The 18,775-nt window shown below is 40.0% G+C and overlaps 1 protein-coding gene across 1 annotated transcript in view; it reads left to right on the forward strand.

Moving 5' to 3' along the window:
* The first annotated feature begins 223 nt into the window (after positions 1-223).
* The window catches only part of UGCG (UDP-glucose ceramide glucosyltransferase), a 32,824-nt gene continuing 14,272 nt past the window's right edge, over positions 224-18,775 (forward strand). The window contains exons 1-3 of the mRNA XM_080987514.1: positions 224-690; positions 14,338-14,479; positions 17,064-17,166. Of these exons, the coding sequence (XP_080843640.1) occupies positions 593-690; positions 14,338-14,479; positions 17,064-17,166 (343 nt within the window). The 5' untranslated portion in view covers positions 224-592. The remainder of the gene's footprint in view (positions 691-14,337; positions 14,480-17,063; positions 17,167-18,775) is intronic.

Below are 18,775 nucleotides of genomic sequence, written 5' to 3' on the forward strand. Positions count from 1 at the left end.
TCTCTCTGTGGCCTTTCCCCGCCCCTCCCTGTGACGCGGCGGAGGGGCGGGGCTTCCCTTGAAGCGGACGGCGATGACGTCAGCATCGCCTGGGGAAGAGAAACTTAAACGGAGAGAAGGGGGAAAGGAAAGGAAAGGAGGGGAGGGGGCGTGGCTTCAGAGGCTGACAGCATCGGGGCGGGGCGAAGGGCGCGAGGCAAGTCCGTTTGGCTCAGCGGGGAGGCAGTCAGTTGCGCGCGGGAGCGAGCGGGCTGCAGCAGGAGCAGGAGTAGCAGTAGCGCTAAGCGGGAGGCGGCGGGGCGAGAGCGAGCGAGCCCGAAGGGAGGGGGAGAGAGGAAGGGAGAAGCGGCCGCCGTCAGGGGAGGAAGCGGCCTGGCAGGCGAAGAAGCAGCAGCAGGAGGAGCGGGAGAAAGGAGCGAGGCAGAGGGGGAAGGAGGCGGGTGGGCGTCCGCCTGAGGGGCTACGTGAGGGCAGCCGGCGAGTGGGAGGGGCCTCCTCGCTGCGACTCTTCCGCTGCTCGTGTTGAGGAGGACCGACTCCCTCTCCTCCTCCTTCCTCCTCCTCCTCCTCCCGCGTGTGGCCCACGGCGGGGATGGCGGTGCTGGATCTGGCCCTGGAGGGACTCGCCATCTTCGGGCTCATCCTCTTCCTGGTGCTGTGGCTCATGCACTTCATGTCCATCATCTACACGTAAGTGAGGCCTCCCTCCCCTGTCTCGCCTCCGTTTCCACAAAAGGGGGGAAGGAAGGAAGGGGGGAATTTGGGGTGGTGCCAAAATATTGAGGGGGGGGGTCGCCCAGGTAAGTCCCGCCCTGCATAATCGAACACAAGGCCACACACCATTTGAATGGCAATGGTCATCCCCTTGTGTGGGGGGGGGGGAGGGCTCTCTGGCTCCTTCAGATATTTTATTTGGGGGGTGGGCGAAGGTGGAAATGTGCCCCCAGGCTCCTATGGGGGGGGGATTGAGGTTTCTGGATCTCGGTGTGCTTGGCCCCCCCTCCCTCCTCCCTCTTCAGAAACCTCCATGCATTCTTCCTGCCTCTCTGGTTACATAGCTGAGGCACCTGCTTCGCCCTGCCCTGCCCAGCCCATAATACTGATAAAGGCATGAATGTTGCCCTGTAACCGTAGGCGTGTCCCCTTGCCTTGCCAGTCTTTCGTGTTTTTGGCCATCGCCGAAAGTCACCCGCTCCTTTCATGTGGGTCCTGGGGTGCAGGGTCAGGGGAGGGCAACTTGAATGAAATGTTGGGGGGAGGTAAGCTCCGCCTGCATAACTGATGTGGCGCATGCACACCTTTTGAACGACAACACCCATCAACAATTTTATTGGGAGGTGGGCCAAAAGGACCTTGGGGCCCTAGGAGTTGGGTCCTATGGCTGTCCCCCTAAAGTGCCACATACCTCAAGCCGGCTTTCTCTTCCCACCTTCACACGCATGCTTTGCACACACCAGTGAACCTCGCTTGTGCTCAGTGTATCTGTAGTCGCGCTGTCCCTTTGAATTAACATAGCCTGTGCTAAGCAAGAGCAGAGGAACAAGTGGAGTGCCAGCTACAGAGTTGATGGTGATAGTCATAATCATAGTCCCTTTCAATTCGTCTTGTTTGCCAGCTCAGCTCATTCCTGTATCGCAATGTACATAGTTATTTGAACCTGTTCCTTATGGCGTCTGTCCAGATGGCCACCTACACAGTTGACTTTATTGCAGTGTAGGTGGTCTATGCATGTGAATTTCATAATAAACATTTTTATGATACTGTGCTCTGTTGTTGTTCACCTGTCTTACCTATTTAGAGGCAATGGCTATGGAGCAACCATGGCAGACTTTGATGATCAGTGCTCAACTGCAAGCCTACCTTTTAACTCCCATTTCCCAATACTTATGCTGTTCAGTGGAATTTTATGTTGTCATTGTATCAGTAGCCTGTCTTTCCTCCTAGATGCTCAAGGCAGTGTCTGTTTTCATCCCCCATTGCAGTAAAGGCTATAGCTGACAACTTGTTTCTGGTTTCCTTGTTAGTGCTAATATTCCAGGCATGTGTGTGTTCTTCACTCTTCATTATAGTCATATAATGCTCTTAATGTTCACTGCAACCTTGCATGGATTCATTGTGCATACATACGTTTAAGGGTATTCTGTGAAGACAGGTGTTCATTGTCCTTCTATGCTTACTTCAGCTTGCACAATCAAAGTGTGAAATAGAACAAATGATTTCAAAGTAGGACATGTTCTGCTTCTCAGTGAGGAGCCAAAAAGATGTGACAGTGCAATGTTATATACCAGTACATTACACCTTTTTTTGGCTTATCACAGAAGAGATTGCTACTCATAGCTATGTTTCAGTGGAGATGTAAGCAAATGTTGGAATATTGATACATTATGGAATTAATTTCGTATTGAGAGAAAAAATGGCTAGAATATTTTATGAGGTAAAATATGTTTTGTTCTTGAGAAACTGATTTGGTGGTGTGTTTGAGGAAGAAAATAGCATATAGGAAAAAAGATTGAGAGATTACTATTTGTTAGTGTTGATTCTTACTTGAATGAAGCACTGGAGTTCTCATGCCTGCTACTAATTATTACAGATGGATTCCTGACTTACACATGATGTATTGAAATGAATCCAGTGTCACTAAAGTTCTCTTGTTTGACCTTTTTGGGGACTCTGTTGAAAAATTATATGGCTGTATGTGTGTGTTTACAAGACTGAAGTAGTAATGATTTGATAATAAAGCAATAATTAGTTTGGAACTGTAAGCCTATTTATGAGCCTTAATACTGTGATTGTGACAGATCTCTCTGGTTTTCCCAGGAAGCCTCCAGATGTAAATGCAATACACCACACTCCTCTGTACTCTGTCATAAACTTTAGCGTAAGGAGTGTCATCCTTCTTGTGCAACAGAATTCTGCCTGTGCAATAAAATTTCTTCTTCTGCAGCCTCCTGTGCCTCCCAAATTTGTTTTGCAGGGTTAGGGAGGCCGCCGGAGGTGAAGGGGGGGGGAGGGATGTCTTGTTGCAGCCTATGGTGTGTTGTTGGCTATTGCCTTAAAAGTGCTGCCAAAGCTTTCTCTCTTTTTTCCCTTTTGGTTTGCTAAAAACTGCTGTGAAAGGCAATAGGACTTAAGCTGCAAAATTACAACAGGGTGCCATTAAACAGATCTGCTAATTATGAACTTTTTTTGGTGTGGTGTTCATAGGAAGGAAATGTTCCTTTTCATTTGGTGTGTATGGCACACTAATAAAAGTTAATGCACTGTGAACAAAAATATCCATCATCATCAAACATCTTGGATGACTCTAATTATCATGCAGTGTATATATGAGTACAGCTGCAGAAAGCAGTTGAGGAATTGCCATACAAACAACTATGCCAGTGGGTTTGTTACTCCCTCTTTAGCATGCTTGAAATTTCCTTGAGCAGCATGCATATAGCAACCTATGCATGGTGGTTATATGAGGGCAGGTAGCTGCTAGCATACTAGGTTTGTGTAATGCACAAAAATAAACTTGTGCATGAAAATGCATATGTCCCTGTATGTCTGAGTATTAGTACTGACCTTTTACTGTTAAATGATTTGCTTTCAAGGATTATTAGTTCTAAAGTCCTGTCAGTGATTTCTTCAGCAGTTTATCAATCAGTTTGAAAGTTAAAAACAAATCTGCTACTGCTTTTGCTGAATTTTCTTTAAGTCTACAAGGAAGAAACATATGCACAATGTTTCCAGAAATAATGGTTGTTGCAATAATACAGCCAAGTACTGTAGCAAAAACTGTATCTTATTTGAACACCTTTAAGATAATTTGTAGCATAGCACTCTCATACTATAATAGCTAATGGTTCTATTATAAAATGGATAAATTTGTTGTTCAGGTGTAGGACAATGGCCTAAAATGGGTATGTAATGCTCAGGGAATAAAAATATTGGCTTCTAATACTTGTTTTAAATGCTTTTCACATATTAAGTTATATAGTGGGTCTGTTCGAAATTGTGACTCTTTCTATACTGTATGTATTTAGATGTATTATCTACCCTTTTGATCCTGCATTTTCTAAATATCACCCCATTTTGGAATCCTTTTAATTTGATATTAATAGTGCATGGATTGTGTTGTCATTAAACAGCATACCGGTAATCGGGAGACCATGCTTGCAGACATCATAAACACAGCCCTATAAGCTGCATTTAAAACCACCATCATACAGTTTTGTGCACTTTAAGCTACAAGATGTGTGCAAGTTAAAATAGGGTTGTCTTTATACAGAATTCCTTCCATGTAACACTATGATTCACTGATAACGGATTGGGGAAGTGCTTGAATTAAAACAAAATATGGGACAGGAATACAGTACTAAAAAGACAATTGAATACTAGAACACTCATCTGTAGTCCCTCTGTAGGAATGGGTACACTCCTTTGCTCTGGGTCTCTACATGCATGCTGATCAGAAGCGCTTGCAGTACTGATCTGTTTGGGATATGAGGAGCATCCCACTTATCCCCCTTCATTGATGTCAGAGCTGACTATACATTGGGGTGATAGTAGCTCTAGTTCCAAATGAGCACACCCCACCTTTAAAAAATAATAGTGAAAAGTGGCTAGTAGTGATTACTGTCTACAGCAGAATAGTGTTAAGGGAAGGTGGTTTACTTAATCCTTTCTCTTAAGGCCATTTAAATGCTCAGTATTATCCCTCAGTTGCTTTTCCCTGTAGAAGAAAGATAACAGATCTTAGTGTATTTTGCCCTGTGGGGACTGGAGATAAGCAGCTTGAAAGGCATGCAATTTATGCAGGGGGAAAAAATCACCTGGAGAGAAAGAGCCCCTAGCCCAAAGGTACTCTGTTCAGGATTGTATTCTCCTGCATCAGCTTCTCATTTAAGAAAAGTGGAGGGTTTATGCTTCACTATATGTATTTGGACAAAAAGCATTTGGATTGCTCTTGCAGTTTTCTTTTACAGTTAATATTTCTCTAGCATTATGAGGTAATTACTGATGGCAAATAAGTGGATGCTGATATAAATCTAGGAGGAAATCCGAATAAAAATGGTAACTCTCCTAGCATTAATAATGCTTGAGAATAGTTTTTAAGGAAGAATAGATTTTTAAAAAAACCCAGAATGGTACTTATATTAATTTATCAGACTCAAAAGGCTGTTAATACAGACAGGAGATGCTTCTGAATAGTAAAGCTCTTGAAACATTAAATGAATGTCTAATGTATTGTAAGAAAGGAAAATGTGCTTCCCTACATAAAATACGTTGACTTCTGTAATATACTGCAACATCACTAGTTTCATAAAACAACTATATTTCTGAGCATAACATCTTGCTAAGGTGGGACTTGTGAACAGCCCTCTGATTTTTTTCTATAGCAAATACCCGCCCCCATAAAGGTCTAGAGGCTTAAAAGGGGGGATGGGAATGGAGTGAATGGAAGTGAATGAATAACGTAGCAGAGTTTGGTTGCCTACCTTGCAGTGCTGGGTGCCTTACTGCTATCCTTTGAGCCGATCTGTTCCTCTGTAGCAGCATGTGTTGCTGCTAATAAAAGTTACATTTATTGCACACATACTATGCAAGGAGCTTTATTTGGTGTAGAGGAAGTAGAAGGTGGATAGAGTCTCAGAATAGCATCCTAAGGGCTGAGAGGAGCAGTCCTGCCCATCACCCTAAAAAGTATTGAACAGTTTTGGCCACCAGTGATAAACTCTCCTTGAGCAGAATTCTTACTTGTGTTGAGTAAGCAGTATTGTAGGCTTGCAAATAACTGCCTAGTCCTCTGATCAGCATTAGAAATTAGCCAGGTGTGCTTTGTGACTAGTGTGGGTCCAGTTGCGACCATATGGAGATCTCTGGATGCCAGGTTGGTAACTGACATCTCCATCTGGCTGGCCTCTCCAGCTTTCTTAAGCAGGTAAGCAGAAGAGCTTATTTATTGCATTTATAGCCCACCTTTTTCTCCAATGAGTACATGGTTCACCCCTCCCCCTCTGCAGTTAATCCCTACAACAACTCTGTGAGATTGAGACTGATCTTCCAGGTCCTAGCCTGACACGCTAACCACTCTCCCACAATGGCTTCCTAGGGTACTTCTGCTATGGGGCAGCTATATAAATTAAGCAGGTAAATAAATATCGAGAAAGCAAAATGTCCCTTGGAGAAGGATCTGAAATACTTTTCTTGAAGCTTGAATTTGTTTTATTCTGGGTTGCTTTATTTGGTGTTTTAATGTGTTGTAAACCAATTTGAGATTTTTTTCTTTAGAATATAAAGCAGTATAGAAACGAAATGAATAACAATAAAAATAAAAGGTGCCTAGACATTTCATTGTGACAACCACAAACTCTGTTTAGGGTGCCATTTGGTGATTAGCTTATGTATCTAGTTTCTAATACTGCTTCTGAGGCTTCTGATAATTTTCTCTAGGTGGCCAAGTTGGATAGCTCTTGTGCAGTCCCAGCCCCCCTTGTAGAAATGGGGGAACTGCCTGGAGGATAGTCTTAGTCCTATTTAACACAGATATATCTTCTGGATTAGGTAGATGAGAATGTTTCCCTTCTTGCAAGTGTGAGAGAAATAACTAAGTGAGTTTTCTTTAGAGTCTCTCCTGAAGATTGCATAAAGGGCTTGCTCCCTCTGTCTATTCTGGGCTGTGGAAGATGGGGATGTTCTTACATGGTTCCTCCAGAATGGAGCTCCATTTTAAGTAGAATTCTGCATACAATATGCCAACTGGCAGGACTGTCTTCCTTTTCCATCCCTGCAATAGGAACAGAAAGAGGATGCAATTTCTGCCAGACCCACTTGTTCACCCAGTCAGACAGACACAGAGGAGCTGGCTGCTTTATTTCTTTCTGCCTCTCACCTGCTGCTAGAGTGAAAGAGACAAAAAGGCCTGGATGGCTATATTTTGCTTTCTGTCTCTTTCCCTGGTAGTAAGAATAGAAGGTTGTACACACTCTCTATAGCAGGATTATGCACTTCTGGCATTTCCATTCCTTCCTGACTTCCCGTGTCTTCTAGGATGCTGTGGCATAAGAGCGCAGCATATTTTCAGGTTTTATTGTACAGTTTCTATTTCCTTCTGAGACGGGATTATGGTTCTAGTTATTTCTGTTTTTCTGCTGCTGAGCTAATGGAAGTTTTGGAGTTTATTTACACCCATAAAAGAGCATCAGGGAAAGGTTGAACACTCTTGCTCAGCACTATTGCTCCAGTCAAATTCATACTCTTGTGGCTGCTTTCAAAGTTGTTTCTAAATGCAAAATTAGATAGCTGATTTTGCTCCCACAGATTGAGCAGTTTGGCTTTTAGTTCTCTCCTAGTGCATTTTGGTGTTTTCCTTTTAATGTCATTGTATAGTTTTTACTGTCTGCAAATCTATCCAAGATTAGGTGTTTTTTAATTTTTTAAAAAGATAATCTTAGATATTTCACTTCATTTTCTAACTTTTACTCTGCAAGTCTGGCAAGCATACATTTAATTAATTCAACAAGTTATTGGCAAGGATACTGAATACCATTGAATCCTTAATATTCCCACATTCATCTTTCCCAGTTTGTTGTGTATTACATTCTGTACTTCCATCTTCATGTAATTACAGAGGTCAGCTCTGTAATTTCTCAAGCTTGCTTATGAGACTGATATCTGGAACTGAAATAAAAAAAACTTACTGGGATCTGTGCACATTGTAGGAGCTGAATTGCATAATGGACCAATTATTTTTCCAAGTAAGGTAAATGGGCTAGTCTGCCACATCGTATTGATTACTAGTATTCAGTTTCATCCAGTGTTTGAATATTAATATTTCCCTGGTATCTTCTAAAGTAAAATAAAATTACTAAGTCTGTAATTTTTGGCTTTTCTCTTTTTAAAACCCTTTCCCTGAGACCCTTTAAGGTATCATATATACATAATAGTGATTCCAATTTAAATGAATTCATATTTTCCTGATGCAAATGTCCTTATCATTTCATGATCATCTGCTTCTCTCTTAGTGTTCTTTTGTAAAGGATGAACCAAAGTAGGTGAGAGTCCACTGTTCATTCTTTTCAGCATTTCAGCTCCCTACAGTTCACCTAACCATCCAGTTTATTCTCTAGTCTCTTCCTTTGTTTCTAGCATATTTCTAAACACTTTAAACACATATTTTTAAACACTATTTTTAAACTTTGGCCTTTGGGTAGTGTAATACGTTTTGGGAAGATATTTTCCCACTAGATAAATCCCAGTATTGTACCATTCTTTCCACATTCTGTAACATTTTCTCTCTCTTGAGATAATTAAAAAGATTTCAGTCCTAACTGCATTAGTTTTATGCTGTAATTTTCCATGTGGGTATAATTTAGCATGTGCAGCTTCAAATATAGATTTATTCAAAACCTGGCAGACCTTTTGGAAACAACTTATACAATAACAATATAATTTATATAGTGCTTTCAGACGTTCAGAATAGCTTCACACGCATTACTAAAATCCCGTAAGATACATTACTGTTACTATCCCCCATGCTGCAAATCGGGAGAGGAGGTTGAGAATAGTGGCTTGCCTAAGCTCCCTAGTGATTTCACTAGGGACTTCCTCATTTGCATGCACCAGCTCTATGGAAAATTATTATAATGAAGATGAGCTTGTTTTCTACAGAAATCCGCTGCTTAGGAAGTTTTTTAAAATGGAATTTTGCTTGCATATTTCACACACATATACCCTAAGTATGATCTACTTACCAGAATATCAAGAAGCAGCATAGGGGCTTTAGAACAATATTTTGGAGTTTGCAAACCTCTGTAATACCATCCTAGGCTATCGGTGTTATGCAAGTGTAAAAAATTCAGGGGGCTCAGTTTGGCTATCCGGCTGACAGTGTGTTGAGATTCCAGATTCTATTATTCTACCACTTGTCATGTTTTATATCTATGCCATTCCTTTTATATCTTATTTATGCACCAAAATTGCATGAAATAGCTGTTGTCTTTAAACACCAACTGGAGAGTTGCATTAGATCACATCAAGGGCTAACATGACCCCATAGGCACTTCTTCCCTTTTTGGAATGCTGTGTCCTCAGGCTATAACACAAATTGTTTCTAAAACTCTCCTGGGTTCTTTTGAACATGACTCTCTTTTCCGATATAGGTGCGGTTAAGAAAAGTGCACCTGTGTACACTTGTTTCTGTTTTGCTATTTAAAAATATCTGGCAGCTTTGAGTACACAGTGAGGATCCATGGGAAAACAGCATTGGTTAAGGGAGAAATTGCCCTTGGACGAAATTCACCTTTGATCAATGCTATCCACCTCACCTGTTGGTTAAAGGGGCACGCCCTGTGGTAGTTTACAGATTATGATGGACTGATCCTCTATGGCAAAACTTTATCTCCAATAATGCTCTTAACCTTTGAAGGGGATTGGTCCTTTACAGTTTAGAAAGCTTTGGGGAGCATTCGACAGGTGTCTTAAAAGATAATCCCTTTTCAGCTAAGCCTAAAATGTTTGCTTCCCTTTGTCCTCACTCCCAGTCCAGGCTGACTGTAGGGTGGAAAAAATGCCAGTTTTCTGAAAAATGCAAAGTTTGTGCTTTACTATTGAATCACAGCCCTTCCCCTATGATTTAATGGGCCTTACCTCTGAATAGAATTAAACATTGATTTTGGTGTCCTCCCTTTAATGTTTCGTATGGAATTACATTTGATTGGGGTGGTTGTTGCTGTTCTAATTATATTGTACTTCTATAAACTGTAACCTGCCCTGGGATTTTTCTGGTGAGGGGGGTGGCCAAGAAATATTGTTACTACTAATAAGCATTTGTCCCTCATGCAAAGGTTCTTAGTCAAGCTATAGAGCATGGGTGGGGAGTTTGTGGTCCTCCAGATGTTATTGAATTATAACTCTTATCGTCCCTGACAGTTGGTCATAGTGGCTTAGACTGATGGGAAATGGGGTTAATATAATCTGGAAGGCTATAGATTTCCCACCCCAATATAGAACATTTTTTGGTTCCACCTCTCCTTGTTACTCAAGAGGTTACTTATGGGAATGGGTCACTGACTCTTCCAGCTGACCCTTAGGTAAAGTTAGTTGGAAACAGGGTTATTTTTTTAATTAAAAAATCCTTTCAAAATATAGGTCTTTTTTGTATGTACTGTCATCCAGACAGGGTTTGTTTTAAGTTTGTGTGGGTGAAAAGATGTGATAGTCACCTCCTTTGTACACTTTGCAACATCATCTTAATACACAGGATTTCAGTTTAGTCATGCAAAACCAAAGTTGCTAGCAAGAAAAATAAGCTGGACTAAAATTGTTTATATCTCTGTAGTGGGTGAAATATGGTGCAAGTGAGATGAGATAATAAATGCCTTCTCCATCTGCTCAGTGCATCTTGTTAAATCATTAACAGTAACATAATAAAAAGCAATCACAAACATAATGCTTAAAATTAAACATCATGAACCATACAAATCTTGGAAAAGCTGGCCAGCTAAGTCTTGCATATCTTTCAGTGAGAAAAGTGCATCCCTGCACTTTATCTTGGAGCCCATCTCAAATCCAAAGCCTATCGCAGAAAAGGCCCTGATGTTGTTTGCTAAAATAATTTTAATTGTGGGCTGACCTGCTTATCATAAAGGTGTGCACACACTCACAAAGTCACTTGACTTTGGACTGTGGTTATCACAATATGCAGAATGATAGCAAGTACTTGGGTGTCTCCTTAAGCTGTTCTGAATATACCATAATAGGGTATAGGGTGGTGACTTGAACATTCCTTTATTTGTGAGTCTTTCAGTGCAATCCAAACCCAAGATCTGCCAGGATGAGTGAGTTTGTATTTGGGTCTTGGGCTTGCCTGGCTAAACTGGGACTAAGATAGCATAAATCCCTCAACTTAGCTCATTCAATGGAATTGAGAACTGGCAGAACATGGCCTTAATTCTTGAAAGGGCATTCTCTGGGTAGGGCCAGGAGCGACTTGCACCTGCTTTTAAACCCTTTCAGCTCTGTGATGTGACTTAGCAACGCAGTGGAACTTACCCAACACTAATTGTGGTATATTTCAAATTCCTCCTGAACAGAGTTTGGAACAGCAGTAACTAAGTGCTGCTTTCTGTAGTTAGGTTTGGTCTGTTGGTCACTCACCCCCAATGCAATGGCATGTTTAGTATGGACACAAGGGAAGAATTGCCCTATTAACTTTTGTGTTGAGGAGTCCTTCTGCATGCATCACGTAATGGAAAATTGTCTTCATCAGAACATGGCTGAACTGCTGATGTTTGGAAATTTAGATGATGCTTAAAGTGCAGAATCTCGAGGTTACAAACCATGAATGGTTTTCATATAGGTTTTACTCAGAGTAGGCCTGTTGGAATTAGTGGACACAGCTTGGCCATGTACATTCATTTTAGTGAATCTGCTCGAAGTAAACTTGGTTGAAATACTGCCCTCTTTGCATGGATAATATGGTTGTGCAAACAATGTGCCAATCCTTAGAGAAATATGAGATGTTCTGTTGTTAGAACAGCCTGTCTAAACAAAACTTCGTTAGTAGCTATGCTTCTATTAGTGTTTTGTGTGGAACTGCTGCACCTCATGTTTATTAGGCATCCACATTACATCATCCAAGTATTAGCCAGTCTTCCTGTGCTTTCTCTCAGTTTCTTCCATCATTTCTCATAGTGTACAAATCTGACTTATTTGGAGAATTGGAACAGTAATGCAAACTCCATAGGTGTAAGTGATTTTTATTGCTATTTTCTGCCTCACCATAAGGTGTGCTTTCCATTTATATAATGTATCAGGAAGGTGAACCTCTAGCACCTTAACATGCCTGCACTCTAAACTTCGTGATGGGCCATTTGAGCACCATATTTATTTTCAATCTAAAAATAATTTCTTTATGGCCAGCTGACCACAAATAAAATAAAGTTGTAATGCGGCAGCGGAGGGGGGGGGGGAATCAAAAGGCAAAATCAAAAGGGAATATTTGATTATCCAAGTGAAATATCTGCATTTAGGAATTTTGCAACTTGCCCTTTGATTGAAGAGTCCTCCAGTACAGTATAAGAAAAGATAAACAGATTCTTCAGTATAAACTGCATTTAAAAAGATGTACACATAACTGACACACAACAAAGTGGCAGTTAAATTTCAGGCTGGCAGTTGGAAAGAATGGTAGATAGAGTCAGATAAAATGATTATTTTTCGTAACTGATATTGTGAATGATGACAGTGAACTTGCGTCAAGAACAAATAAAGTGGATTCTAAAGCAGCATATCTACTTTTGGGCCACCCTGTATTTAGGAGTAGATAGTCAGTTTAAATAAGGCACTCCATTCATAGAATTAATACATGGCAAACCTAGTAATGAGGGAGTTTTAGTTAATTCTAAAACTCCTTTCTGGCATTAATCTGTCTCCTGGCCCTTGCAGTAGACCTTGAGGAAAAGTATGTTAATGTGTTTGAGATTGGCAAAAGGGACAAATGCTTCATTTCTTGTCACCAATATTTTAGCAACTTTTTTTTTCTTAATTAAACACTTCTGATCTACAATTCCACTCCAAAACATATTGAGCACATTGAATAAATGACCAGCCACTTAATGCTGACTTAAATGGACACAGATGTGGCTCCTCTTTTCCTCTTGGATAGCCTTGTGGAAAGAGACACTCCTGGCAGGGATGTTGCTACAAAGGGTGCATGAAAGAGGGTTGATATTCCAACCACTGTATGGAAGGTTTTTAAATGTTGGGCTTGCTGGGTTTTGTGATTTGTGATGGAAGCTTTATGAAACTTGGTTCTTTTCTTTTAGAGCATACAAATCCTTTAAGGCAGAAATATGTGGGAGGACTGCTAAAAATGTTTGTAACCTAAGCTTATTTGTGAACCTACTTGCAAGTCTACTAATTAAGCTCCATCAACTCTCTGCATCCCAAATTGCTGGAACAGTTTTGCCTCAAATTTACTTATTTAAAGGCATTTCTAAACCACTTATTTAAAAATCTGTAAGTGGTATTCAAAAATAACGTAATATAAAATATCATAAAAACCATAAAACATTATCAGAAAGACCATAACATACTTTTAAAAACAGACCATCTCATGAATCTGGCACAGAATTACCTTCTTTTGACCATGAGGGGGAAAATGGTACTCATCTCTCAGTTTCAGATTCTGTTTTCCACATTTCAGCTGTTCTAAAAACCAAAATACATTAATAAATGTGTACATTATTGTGATAAAGCCATTTTTTTAGATGAGTTTCTATAAGCAGCTGGAAAATATTATTGGAAAGCTGACTTGGCTGTAGAAATAACTTCAGGGAGAGTGTGTAAAAGGGGTGGGGGTAAATTAATGGTTGGGTTTGCGGGTCCTTTCATAGTTAACCTTCTGCTACATTATAAGGAAACCTCAGCAGTTATTTTGCAGTATAAACTCTACAGACATCTAATTTATGGCAACTCCCCAAATGTTTTTGTGCTCTGTTCTAGAAAGTTACCAGCCTCTGTGCATGCAACTTAAAAACACAGGACTTACAAACATCTCCTTTTTTTAGTGTGAGCCTGTTTAAAGTACAGTATAGATATGGATTAATAACTCATGATTAATATAATCACTAGGATGATTTTGTACCAAACTAGATGCGACATAAAATGCCACTTGGCATTTTATGTGCATTTTTTTTTAAAAAAAACACCCTGTCAGCTGGAGATGGCTGATAATTAATTATCAGAGCAGGTGTGGAGAGGAAATTTAACACTTTTCTTCAATGCTTAAAGACTTGAGGGAAAACCCTTTTCTGTAACCAATAGAAAATATTTTTGGGGAAATTTGTCACTGTATAGAGAGGAAATATCTATTGCTGTAAAAAACTCAGAGGAGGGATTCAACATTAGCAAGCTAATTGGTTTAAAATTCTTACCTCCTTGGACAACAACTGTGATCTGCAAAACACAGTTCTTATTTCTGCAAACAGTTCCTGTTTCAGTTGGGAATGAAGAGCAATGGTCCCATAGCGCTGCTTGACTCTATAGCTTGGTGGGCACTGAAAAAAGGGAGATCTCGACTGGTCCTGTGCATCCATTCTGCCATTTGGGGTCCTAGTCAGATAAGTGCAGTCAGGTGTGTGTGCTGTACATAAACTTGTAGAATTGTTGGATGTGGTGTTTCCCTTGCGTCCTAACCTGCTATTTAGAGCACACCAGCATGCAGAAAGCTATTTATGCAGTCTCCACTACAGAAACTTAACTGTAATTAGCCTTACATCAAACTGTAAATGAACAGCAAAATACGAATGTTTAAATAACCAGTGTTCCTAACCAGCATTTTTCTTTTTTTAGGCACTTACACCTAAACAAGAAAGCGACAGACAAACAGCCATATAGCAAGCTTCCTGGTGTTTCACTTCTGAAGCCTTTAAAGGGTGTTGATCCAAACCTTATCAACAACTTGGAAACCTTCTTTGAATTGGATTATCCCAAAGTACGTATCAACAGTCTTCTTTTTTTAAAAGCTACCCACTTGGTCTTCTCTCTTGCCTAATGGAATATTAAAATGCATAATACTTCAAAGCAGCCTTCTCCAACCTGGTGCCCTCCAATGGTTGTTGGTCTCCAGCTCCCATCAGCCCCAACCAGTGTGGCCAATGGGCTGGGCTGGTGCAAACTGTAGTCCAGCAACATCTAGAGGGCACCACACTAGGCAGGGATGGCTGCTTCAGAGATTGTGTGTGTCTGTGTGTCCTGTAACCCTTGCGGATTACTGTCAGAAGTTTTGCATCTGTAATGATAACCAAAATAGGTTGTAGCACGCATCTAATTCCATACCAATAAATGGACTGAACAATTTGTTTTCTATGCCCCCGCGGGGTAACAGGCCTTTGGGGTCAGAGTGCATAACAAGCTTACACTTGTTTCTGCATGGTTTGTTGGACTTAAGCTACATTCATTGCAGTATTCTCCTCCAGTACAGAATACTGTGTTTCTCAGAAAGATCTTTTGCAGAAGCACTAGGAATAGAGTTTTTGCTAGCCCAGCTCCAGTTCATTTCAGTGGGTCTGGCAAAAGTGATCAGTGAATTTTAATGACTTTATGCACCAGTAATCCATGTTTTACTTTTATTTGTTCTTGATAAGATAGCTAATGTTGTAGATGTATTATGTAAGCTCACAGATGTTGACAGCGTCTTCCCAGAACTTGTGATTTGAGTACGGGGTCAGTTGTTTTCCCTTACTACATAAAACTTGTTCAGACCTGCCTACTATATGCTTTGAACTGTAATTTGCTGGCCAAGTGCTCTTACTCACATCAGTCTTAGCGGATACTGACCTATATGAACTGAAGGAATTCCCCTGGATGAGCTAAGCACTGTAGCATATAAAGTTACAATGTGCTACCCGGAATCTTGGCAATATCTGACAATCCCTCAGTTCTTTTTCTGGGATACAGTTTCTTGTAATTTTATTTTTCTTGGTTTTCTCTAGTGCTTAAAATTGCGGTAGCAGTGATTGGCTTGTTTCCTAAGAGAAGGGGAAAAGTCCTAATATCACGAAGAGCTAATTTGAATAAGTGCAGTATGAGAAGAGCCATACTTTATTTCTTTTTAGATATTGTATTATATTTGGCCCAGATTCTAAACTTTTATTTACTGCAGCTTTGTATAACATCACAAGTTTCATAGAATTGTAGATAACCCCAGGGGTCATCTACTCCAGCCCCCTGCAATGTAAGAAAATCAACATTCTTAGAACAACATTCTTCAGGGTTGTTGTTTTTTAAATGGAAATATTTATATAATGCCCTCTATATAAAAAACATTTAAAAGAACACTAAAAGCAATGGAAAACAATAATTAAAACGATTGGCTACTCAAAACAGCTATATTTGCCTGTTAGCATAAAGTCTTCTAGCTTGAAAGTCAAATGCACGGTTTCTCCTAAATCTCCTGGAAAAATGTTCCACAGTATGGGACTGTTGACTTAAAATTCCTGGCTTCTGGCTGAGGCTAACTGGGCCTTTGTAACATTGGGGGGCGGGGGGACTAACAGCACTCCTCCAAATAATCTCAGTGACTGAGCTAAGATAGAAGGGCCCAAGCAGTCTTTAAGGTATTTTGGACCTAAGTTCAAATCCAAGTGATGGTGACATTTATTGTAATGGTAGAATTTTAGAAAGGTGTGTCAGTTAAACATTATTGTCTGCTATCAAAAATGCTGATTCAGAATGTTAAGATCAACCTTCCCCATCCCCATTCACATTTATGCAAAATCAATACTTAAGAATAATTTGCAGTATATACTTTATGTAGAATATATCTAGCCTCGTTAGCTTACCCATCTTAGGTATGATTATTATTTTTTCAGAAGCTTTTTGGGTAAGCAGGAACTGTATAGTGATATTTATGTTAAAATCTTACTCACCTCAGCTCTCTTATGGGAAAGTAGTTGAATTACCGGTATATCCTGAGTAAAATTAAGTCTGCACTATTACTCCATGTCTCTTGATTATTTTTCCTAATTGGAACAAAAGATACGGTCACATCCTGAAATGAATGAATGCATTTCATTGGTTTCTGGAGGGCAAGGGGAAAGGGCTTGATGGCTGCATTAGTAGTGGCTGAATTTGTGAAGCCATCAAATAAGACATTATCAAGAAGAAAAGGGAAGCACTGGCACATTCTGTTTTATATCAACTTATCTGAATGCTGCTGCTCTAGGATTTCTGTGGCATAGGACTCATGGAAAACAGATTTATTTATTTTTATTCAACTAGGGAAACTGTTGGGCAAATTATGGCAGCAGCGCACATAGAACTCCTGTCAGAAATGTAAACCTTCTGTGAAGTTCCATTTCTGTTTATAGAAAAGCTCGTGTCTAAGGTTTTCTAGAGGAAACAAATGTTATCTTCTCATGGGGAAAGCTTAAGAATATTGCTTTCACAAACAAGATAGTGTAATATCTAATATCTTACATCTTACACCCTTCTCCTTTTTTATTCTTGTCATTAAACATTAATCTGTTTTCTCATATATATATATATCTCAATTTGCACTGTATCTCTTTTCACAGTTTGAAGTGCTTCTTTGTGTACAAGATCATGATGATCCTGCCATTGATGTGTGTAAAAAGCTCCTTGGCAAATATCCCAATGTTGATGCGAGGCTATTTATAGGTGAGTGAGGAAAGTGTTCTGTCATGCTGTTGCCTTTGTATAGATTGGACCAGTTGGCACAGAACCCAAAAGATTTTTTAAAAAAGCTTAATATGTTAATATGCAAGTACTGTTGGTCAAGAAATATGTAAAGCATTCTTGCTGCAGAGTTGAAGATCAGTAAATCAAATTCAAACAGCGCTGAAAATAACTTTTCTGTGCAGGTGACTCCTTCCATATAAATCTAGAATTAAAAGATTCCTACCATTTCGAAATGTATCTCTGTCATACACTGTTCCAAATGGAAATAGCTTGAATGCCCTATTTATCCATCCATTCTTGTATGTGTATACTGTCCTTCCTTCAATCTATCCCAGGACATTTCACAGTGAGATTTAACAATAAAGTACAATTATATAATTAAAATAGTACAAAACAATTTTTAAGAGAAATTGAGTTTTCAGGAAAGCATCCATGTAGCAGTAACAATTCTGGATCTCCGTTGACAATGGCTGCTTTCTTTACATTTTAAATTTTCTTTAAGTTTTGTATCCGCAAGTTCTCTGTTGTAAAGGGAAAGGGAGGGAACCTGATCTGCAGTTTCTCTTCTCTAACCACTCCTTTTGTAAAATGTCTTGCAAGTATATGTGGAAATCAGCTGTGGAAATGCAGCAAAGGTGTTTGCAAACATGTTTGCTATAAAGGATGATATTATTCTCAGCTTTCCAGCAAAATACACCTAGTGGCAAAATAGAGAAGTTGACCGTGCCCCTTATTGCTTATTGTAGTATCAGCTGAGCTGTTTAGTAAATAGAAGATGATGGGCTTGATCTGTACAGCAGCACCATTTAAGAGATGTGGATGTACTTAGCAAGATGCTATCTTATCTTATGTCTCTGTGCTGCTTGCTGCAGGCATCCATAGACGTCTGCAGATTATGCAGAAACATCCTAGAGCTCTATCACTGATTCCCAATCCCAGTCTTACTCAATCCATCTTTACGCTGATGTTAGGAATCGGCCGACTATTGTCTCCTCAGCTAGATCAAAATGTAACATTAAGGTTGAGAACCTGGTCAGATAGCAGAGCACCTTAACGTTGAGCTGAGAAGTATCCTTTCATCTCCATTTTTGTTTGCAGAGTAGTATCACTGGTGCAACTGGGGAATTTTAAACCAGGACTTAATGGCTTTGTTGGGTGGTGGTGGTTTAGATAGCTCCACATATTAATCAGTTTGCTTGTGAAGCACAATTTTAACATTTCTGTTCTCACCCTGTCCCCCACATCATATATTAGAGGAAAGAGAGAAATGTAAAACAGTTTGCTAACCCTGTAAAAAGAAAGAAAAAGTTTCACATTTTAAATCATAGCACCATCTTGATTACAGAATAATAATAATAATAATAATACCCCTCCCATCTGGGCGGCTCCCAACAGAATTAAAAGCACAATAAACCATCAAACATGTAAAACTTTGCTAAACAGGGCTGCCTTCAGATGTCTTCTAAAAGTCAGATACTTGTTTATTTCCTTGACATCTGATAGGAGGGCATTCCACAGGGCAGGCGCCACTACCGAGAAGGCCCTTTGCTTGATTTCCTGGAACTTGCTCCTGGTGCCCTGATGCCAG

The sequence above is a fragment of the Podarcis pityusensis genome (genome assembly GCF_964106645.2).
Source record: "Podarcis pityusensis genome assembly, chromosome: 17".
NCBI lineage: Eukaryota > Metazoa > Chordata > Lepidosauria > Squamata > Lacertidae > Podarcis > Podarcis pityusensis.